Source organism: Cystoisospora suis, assembly GCF_002600585.1.
Source record: "Cystoisospora suis strain Wien I chromosome Unknown contig_3647, whole genome shotgun sequence".
Lineage (NCBI taxonomy): Eukaryota > Apicomplexa > Conoidasida > Eucoccidiorida > Sarcocystidae > Cystoisospora > Cystoisospora suis.
Window position 1 is genome coordinate 363 of NW_027156442.1, and position 8,780 is coordinate 9,142.

General features: G+C 43.2%; 2 protein-coding genes across 2 annotated transcripts; both read left to right on the forward strand.

The window, feature by feature from the left end:
• Positions 1–14: 14 nt before the first annotated feature.
• CSUI_007061 (uncharacterized protein) lies at positions 15–1,810 on the forward strand (the record flags this gene model as incomplete). Its single annotated transcript, XM_068067211.1, has 1 exon — positions 15–1,810. A coding segment is annotated over exon 1 (330 nt), but the record flags the coding sequence as incomplete, so codon positions are not given.
• Positions 1,811–1,967: 157 nt separating this feature from the next.
• CSUI_007062 (calponin homology domain-containing) lies at positions 1,968–7,894 on the forward strand (the record flags this gene model as incomplete). The annotated part of the gene is made up of 2 exons (XM_068067212.1): positions 1,968–7,635; positions 7,816–7,894. Coding segments are annotated over exons 1-2 (5,640 nt in total), but the record flags the coding sequence as incomplete, so codon positions are not given.
• Between the last annotated feature and the right edge of the window lie 886 nt (positions 7,895–8,780).

Sequence of the window (8,780 nt, forward strand, 5' to 3'; positions counted from 1 at the left end):
TTCTCCCTTTTTTTCTTTTCTTTTTTCTTTCCTTCTTTAGATTACCTTCTTCTTTTCTTTATTCTCTTCATACACATATCATTGTCTTTTTGTCCTGTCGCTTTTTAGTCTATCCTTCTTCGTCGAGTCCATCTCTCCGTCTTCTTTCTCTGTTTTCTTTTCTTCTTTTGTCTTTTGAAGTTCTTTTAGAGAAGAGTCAATTGGTTTGCTATTTCCCCCTTTTTCATTCATAAAGAGGGGAAAGTTCTTCTTCTTCATCTTCGTCGTCTTTTTTTCTCCTTTTCCTAGCTAGCACATTTAGTCAACTCTCCCGCCTTGTCTCTCTTTCTTCCTTTCTTGGCAACGAACTTTCCTGTCATCGTTCTTTTCTTTTCTTTCGTAGTAATAGGAGTCATAGTCACGACATATACCACCGACTCTCTTCTTCTCTTTGTCGTAAAAGGAGGATCTTCCTATCGCGTCTTTCCTCTCTCTCTCTGTCTCTTCCTTCCTTCCTTCCTTCTCTCTCAATCGTTTTGTCTTATCTCTTCTTTCGCACACTATGAAAGACACTCCTCCTTCTCCTCCTTCTCCTTTCATTAGAAGAAGACAAGTCTAGGAGTTTTCCTTCTTTTTCTTTTTCTTGTTGTAATGCGAGGTGTAGTTACACCCCAGCAGCACCAGCAGTAGCACAAGTTTTCCTCCTCCTCCTCATCTTCTTCTTCTTCATCATCCTGCTGGTAGCCTTGACGTATGTTAAAAGTCTGGAAATTCAAAAGTCAAAGAAGAAAGCAACGAAAGAAACAAGCAAGTGTAGAAATCCCCCATCACTCTTAGAAAGGAGAAAAAGAAAAAGGAGAGAAAGAGGAAGAAAGAGACTTGTAAGAAGACCAAGAAGGAAGAGATCTTCTACTTCAGTCTCTTCCCTTGTAAGGATTTGAAGTCAACGGTGGGGGAGTACGTTAGAGCTGTCTGTAGTCAGTCGTCGTACTAGTCCTTGTTTCTTCTTGGAATTGCTTTCTTTCGTCGTATCCTCCTGAAAGTCTTTCCCCATCAACTGAGAAAAGCGAGAGAGAGAGAGAGTGTGTGTGTGTGTCTCAATGAGGAGAGAACTTTCATCTCCCCTGCTCTTTCTTTTCTTTCCTACACTCTCTCTGTGTTTTCCTTCTTTTCTTTTCCCATCGTCGTCTCGATCTCTCATTTCTTTCTCTTTCTCCACTGATAGAAAAGACAGTCTTCTTCTTCTTCTCTCCTCCATTCTATTTATGTCTATCAATCTTCATCGTATTTCCCTTCCTCTTCTTCTTCTTTTTCACATTTCTTTCTTCTTTCTTCGTTTCTTTGTCTTAAGATCTCTCTCTTACCTAAACCCAGTATGGAGAAGATAGAAAGAGAGGGGCCGCCTGGAACACCTACAGACAGAGCACACCTCCATACATTTGTATCGGTCTCTCTCCCGACTAGATAATTAACACAAGACAGAAAGAAATACAAGCTAAACATGCAGTCGTCCTCTTCTTCTCTCGATTGCCTACCACCTTCTTCTTCTTCTTCTCTTTTGCGTGGGAGGACACCTTCAAGTAGAAGTCCGACTACTCTTGCAAGATATAGTCACTCCAGATACGCCCCTTCTTCCTCTTCCTCTTCTTCTTCTTTAAAGCAACAGAACTTCCCTTCTCTCTCTAGTTCTTCTTCATCCACACCTTTCACTCTCATTCAGGAGAGGAGATCTTCTTCCACTCCTTCTTCTTCTTCTTCTCCTTCTCCTTCTTCCCCCCCCTGCTGTTCTTCTCCCCTTGAAGAAAGACATGCAGTCATTCGGAAAGAAAAGGAAGAAAAAGAAGAAAAGAAGACCAAACCGATCAAAACGATGAACAAGATGAAGGAGTCCAACAAAGAAGACCTCTCTTCTTCTTCCTCTTCTTCTCTATCGAAGAGTAAAGACTCTCTCTTAAAATTTGGCAAGAGAGAAGCTCTTCATTGGGTGACCTCTCTTCTCTCTTCTTCTTCTTCTCCCTCCCGTCTTATCACTTTCTCTTCTTTATATACAGGATCGATCTATCTGGAGATCTTCATTCATATTCTTCCTCGCCTTATGGAGAAACACCAAGAGCGAATTCTTCTTTCCTCTTCTTCTTCTTCTTCTTTCTCTTCTTCTTCTATGATCGATCGTCCTTTCTTTCATCAAGATCCGCAGAATGTGAGAGAGATCGATTCGAACTGGGGATTGATAGAAGAAGTCTTGAGAGATGCAGAGATTCCTTTGTCTTTCTTTCCACGCGAAAAGATTGAGAAGGCGGAGTTTAAAGCCTGCTACCAGTCTCTCGTCATTCTTTACTTTCTCTATACTCTCGTAAAGGATCATTCTTGCGAGTTTGTAGTGCTCCATCCTGTAGATGTAGCTATTACGCAGTATATGTCAAGCGAAGACCCTCTCTCTTGCCTTATCAAGGCGGGAAGCGTAGTGATCGCTCCTTCTTCTTCTTCTTCGGTAGGTCAGGGAGAAGAGAAGAAGAAGAAGGAGATAGAGAGGGGACAAAGACAAGATGAGACAGGAGAAACGGAGATAAGGAAGAAGAAGATGATGGTCGCGAGGAGAGAACAGGAAAGAGTGAGTGGAGAGGAGAAAGAAAAAGAAGAAGAAGAAAGGAGAGAGAATGAAGAGGAAGAGAAGAAGATGAAGGAGAGAGGAGGAAGAGAAGAAGAAGAGAGAGCAGGAGAGGGAGAAGATTCTCTCTTTTCTTTGCTATCTCCGGATGAACTTTTAAGTCAGATCTATCCTGCAGATCGCAAGTTCTTATACAATCCCTTCATGAAGGCGGCCCTAGCGAAAGAGAATAGAAGTCTCCTGGAAGAATTCCAAGAAAGAAAAGAAGAAAAAGAAAAAGAAGAAAAGAACACGAGGAACAAGAAGATCTCTCTTACTACAGCCACACCACTCACCCCTCGTGGAAGGAAAGGCCTTCTCCAACAGCAAGAAGCATCTCTTTCTTCTTCTTCTTTCTCTCTTTCTCTTCAAGGAAAGAAGAATGCTCTTTCTTCTTCTTCTTTATCCACACCTCGGTCTTCTCAGAGAGAGAGAAACGTGAAATATCTTCCAGAATCAAGACGCCCTTCTCCTTCTTTTCTTCTTCATTCTCAAGAGAAAGCCCTTTCTGCATCTGTAAGGTCATCTTCCTCTCCATCCGTCTCTAAAGGAGAAGATCTTTCAAGCTCGGAGAAGATTAACAAGAATGGAAATTCTTATCCAGAGAAGAAAAAGAAGAAAGAAGGAGAAGAAGATGAAGAGGAAGAGATTGAGAGACCTTCTTTCCTTCAAAAGAAGAACGAGGATGATCCTCTTCTTCATATACCGTTTCATCCGTACCGTGGAGAGGAAGAAGAAGATGACGAGGATGAAGAGAAGTTCGAAAAGATGGAGACAAGGAGGCTAAAGAAAAGCGACAAGAAGAGACATGAGAAACATCATCGAGGCGACGACCTCCCTTGTAAGCCCCGCATGGAGATAAGAAGAGACAAGAAGCAAAGAAGTTCTTTCTCTTCTTCTTCTTCTTTTTCTTCTCCCCGTTCTTGCTCGGATATAGTCTCTCCCTCGAGTGACATTCCTTCTTCTCCTTCTTTTTCTTCTCTTTCTTCTTCTCACATCCTAAGGCGTGTCTCTCCTTCTACCGCGGCCTTAGTGTCAGCAGGTAGGAAAATGCTTAGGGAGAAGAAGAAGAGAAGAGAAAGTCAGGAAAGAAGAGGAGAAGAAACAAGTCTACCGAAGAGAGTGATCGGGGGGGTCTTTCAAGCGGACGGCAGCTTCGTACCTGCTAGCGAAGAAGAAGAAAGAAGAAAAGAGGCGGAGGAGGAGGAAGAAGAAGGTGATACATCGGCTTTGGAAGAAGAGGATAAGGAACATAACGGACAGGAAAGAAGACGAGAGAAGACTTTCTTTTCTTCTTCTTCTTCCTCGTCGCCTGCTTGTCGTGGGTCTTTTCATGATAGAGACCGATTAGAGAGGGGGTTAAAGAGATGTACAAGTCAGACTCGTGATAGGAATGAGAAGGATTCTCTCTCGCAGACAAGAAGAAGAAGAAGCTTCTCTCTCTCTCATGAGGCTGGGTCTTCTCGTCAAGATAGAAAGAAAGAAAAGAAAGATTCCCAAGAAAGAGACACACGAAGAAGAGGAAGAAAAGCCACAGACAAGAAAGGCATGAAGGCTTCTTCTTCTTCTTCAGCGGGTGATCCTACAGAAGAAGAAGAAGAATACGGCTGTATTATGGACCATCAAAAGTTCAACAGAAGGAGGAAAGGAAGAAGAAAGAAGAGAGAAGATGAAGGCGGAGAAGGAAGGGGCTTCTTACCTCATCGATCTAGAAGAGAGAAAGAAGAAGAAGACGAAGACAACTCCTCCTCTTCCTCAGCTGTAGAGAAGTCATCGTTATCATCTACACCTTCATCAAGAAGAAGAAGAAGGAGACACCGAAGAATCTCTTCTTCTTCTTCTCCTCCTCCTCCCCGTCCGCCTTCTTTAATGAAGATGGACGCTTGTATCCAGACTCTCCCTGATGATGTGGGTCATGCCGATCCTTTCCTTCTTTCTTCATCCAACGCGACTCTTCTTTCTTCTTCTTTTCCTCCCATTCTGTCTAAAGACGGAGATGAGAATGCAAGACAGACAAGAGAAAGAAAAGAAGCAGAAGAACTGACGATGAAAAATGAGAAGAGGTGGGGCCTTGACTGGGGTGGGAATGAGAGTCACCGAGTAAAAGGCGAGAAGATGATAGGAGCCTTAAGATACCAATTGAATCTTTTAACGGAGCAACTCGCTTGCAGTAAGGAAGAAGTGCGAGCCGTTCGCCGACAGTATGAAGCTAGGCTTGCAGCAGAAGAAGAGAAACATAAGATGGAGTTACAAAGAGAGAAAGAAACTTATCATTTACAGCTCTTAGATCTTCAAGCTAAACATGCAAGCGCACTTCAAACGGTAAGGAAACAAATGGAGATAAAGGTGAGACAGCTCGAAGACGATGTCTCCCTAGATATAGAAGTCCTCGCGTCGTCTTCTACTACTACTACTAGGGCCACGCTTACAACGACCAGCGGGAGTGAGAGAGCGAGAGAAGAGGAAAGAAGAAGGAGAAAGACGCGAGAAGAAGAAGACGAAGAGATGGAGAGTGAAGGAGAAGAAGATGAGAAAGAAGAGATGTGTTTGAAAGAGAAGGAGAAGAGCCATATGACTCAAAAGGAAGATGAAGAGGTCGATAAGAAGAAGAAGAAAGACAAGAGAAAGAAAGAAGAAGAAGATTTCTTTCTTGCAGAGAATTCGGCTGTATTAAGAAAGGTACAGCATCTCCAGAACCTCATGGAGGAGAGATTACGTATACGTGATACTTCTCTAAAAGAGTACCATCTACAGATCCAGGATATTCAGCATGACTTAGCTACTTTCAGACAGTCATCTGATACCTTCTGGCGAAATTGGCAATGCTTGAATCGATTCAAAGAGTCGATTGTCTTTTTGGCTCGACAAGGCCAACCCCACTCGACATCGACAGCAGCCACCACAGCTAGCATCGATGATGACGAGGGGGGAGCCGCGGGAGGGGTCTCTTCTTCATTCTCGACAGGAGAAGCATCGATGGACATCGATACAAAGAAGAAGAAGATCTCCAGCGAGAGAGAAGGGGAGGAGATCGATTCTCCCTCTTCCTCGACGGAAAATGAGAAGCCTAGGCAGAAGAAAAAAGATGGCGACGATAGTGGCAAGAGAGATGTATCACTGAAAGATGGGGAAGAAGAAAAGGGAGGGAGCAAGAAGAGCGAGAAGAAGAGAGACGGAGATGAAAGAGAAGATGATAGGAAGGAGAAGATGGATGACAAGATCTCTAGATATCTATCCAGTCAGACAAGGAATCTTTCGTCAGATGGAGCTCTTAAAGATCTACGGTCGACAAGAGGGCTAACCGTTCACGAGCAATTAAATACACTAAGATCTGCCTTTGGAAGAGACGTTCTTCATCTTCTCGAGCTGGAGACAGGGTGGTATGTTCCTCTTCACCCCGAAAAGGAAGGAGACAGAAGAACGAGAAGAAGGAGAGGAGAAAGCCATTTTTCTGAAGAAGATGAGAAAGACGCCAATCGAAGCCAAGGTGGTGGATATGATGAGTCGAGGCTCTTCTCCCCAGCATCGAGATGCAGAGATCTCTCGGCGAGGAATCGACTTGACAGAAGAGACCATCGCTATCATAGAGGAGCGTTTAAAACTTCCTCTTCTTCTACTTCGGCTTATATAGCTTCCCAGTTCGAGTATAAGTTACTTGAATCGATAATTGAAGTGTCTTGTCTTTTACATGTACATACACTGCAGTCAGCTCAACAAGAGCTCGATCTCCATAGGAAGATTCACCTCCTGCAAGAATACTACGAAGGCATCCACCAGAAGAAGCCACGAGATATCACCCCCGCCTATCCTCCCACTACTACTCATACAACGACCCCCGAGAAAGGACTTCTCCCTAAGCAGAATGAGAAGGACGAGAAAGATTTCTCAGAGAAAGGTCTTCTCCAGACAGGAGGCCCGAGAGGTTATGAAAAGCAGCAGCAACGCAAAGAAGAAGAAGAAGAAGGAGAAAAGAAGAAGGACAATTCTTCTTCTTCTTCCCCTCTCAAGACCAATTCTCATCGTCTAGAGGCAGAAGGAAGAGAAGCATCGACACGAGGGGCAGGAGGAGAAGGAGGAGAAGGTGTATCATCGATTCTGTCAGCAGCAGGAGCAGGAGGAGCATCGATGCCGCGGGGGGGGGTAGGGACATTAGTAGGGAGAACAAGAGGAGAGCCTCGATCTTCAGCTACAGTCGATGAGCTGGCTTGTGAAGTCTTCGGAGGCGGGAGTAGCTTAGAGAGAGAAATTGAGCTAACGGAAGAAGTAAGGAGAATATCTCTGCAAAATCTCCGACTCCAAAGAACGAATGCTTATCTCCGGAGAAAAGTCGAGCACACCTTAAAGTGGAGAGAGAACGATCTTGCCTTCGAAAAAGAGAAAGCAAACCTGTCTCGAAGCTTCTGGCTTGCGTGGAACTCTCTCACCTCTCAGGAGAAGAAGGCGAGGCCTTCTCAAGAGCGGCAACAGACCGAGAGAGAAGGAGAGACAAGCAAAGAAGAAGAAAAAGAAAAGAGCGAGGGTTGTCGTATTCGAAAGAAGATGATAAAGATCACCGAGATTGGCTGCTCTCCTCAAAATAAGGGGAGTATCGATTCGAACCCGGTGAAAGAGGAGACAGGGAAGGGGAGATCTCGAAGAGACAAAGAAGAAGATGAAAAGAAGAAGGAAGAACGCGATGATAATGAAGAAGAAGAAGTAAAGAGAAAAGATCTTTCTTCGTCTTCTTTTTCTTTCTTTTGGGTTCCCTCCTTCGTTACTTTGCCAGATACACCTGGGGAGGAAGAAGAAATTGAGAGAGACGCGACGTTACTTTCGCTTTTGAAATCCCTTGGGAGAGCTCCGCTCGAGGAAGAAGAAGAAGAGGACGAAGAAGAAGAAGAAAAGACAAGGAGGAGGAGGAAGAAGAAGAAAGAAGAAGACGAAAGAAAGGGTGGCTATATACGCGTGCATGAAGATACAAGGAGACAACTCCTACACTTCTTCTGGTCCATGCTCCAAGATGCCTACAAGTATGTCTTTCTCACTCTTTCTTTCTCACTCTTTCTTTCTGTATGTACTTGTATCCATAGCTAGATCTCTTCTTTTCTTTTTCTTTTTCTTTCTTCTTTCATTCTTTCTGTATTTCTTTCTTCTCAATCTTCCCTCTTCTTCTTTTTTCTTTCTTTCTTTGTTTCTGTCTCATAATGTAGGTATCGAGCGAGGTTAGGAGAGTGTCGTGTGCAGTTGGTGAGGCTCCATTCCTTCATCTCCAAATCCACAGAAATCTATCTCGAGAAAGAAAAGGTACAAGCAAGCCCCCATCTTTGCTTCTTCTTCCACTCAAATCAGCATTCCTTCTCTTTACACAAGAGAGATAGATAGAGATTAAAGAAAGATAGACAGATTGATCGAAGAGAGATAGATAGATAGAAGCTAGACAGGTATTTTGATCGCTTTCTCTGTCTTTTCTGGGGAAGATTCTTTGTAAAGATAAGAAGGTGCAAGGGGGAGAGTAGGAGAAGATAGAAAAGAAAAGGACAGAGAGAGACAGAGACAGAGAATTCGGGTGAATAGCGAGCGCTGACGTCACTAGCTTTACGGCATCGTAGCTACAATGCTATAGGCACACACGTGTATCCACGTCTAGATGATATAGAGATAGATATATATGATAGACGGAGAGAGAATGAGTTATGTATGTATGTATGGTACTTCTGGAGTCAGTCACAGGGTGTCTGTACACCTGACGCACAGCGAGCATAGAAGCATCGAAGGAGGAGGTAAAGACAGAGTGAAGTCTCTTGCGAAAAAGCCATCGATACGAACGTACTTCTTCCTAGATATACATCCTTATATCATATATATATATATATATATGTGTGTATATACTGTCCACCTTCAAGTATACAGAGATGTCTCTACTGAAATCTGTTGAAGACTTCTCTCTCTGTCTCCCTGTGTATATATACATATATATATATATATATGTAGATGTATATATATGTATATATATATATGTATATGTATATATAGTTGTGTATGTACACCTGAGAAAACATGGTGATGTCCAGGCGATAGGGAATTAGATAAATCCAGGAAAAGAGAGAAAGAAAGTAAGAGAGATAAACGAGAAGCATAAGAAGGGTATCTATACCTATATATGTATGTATGTAGG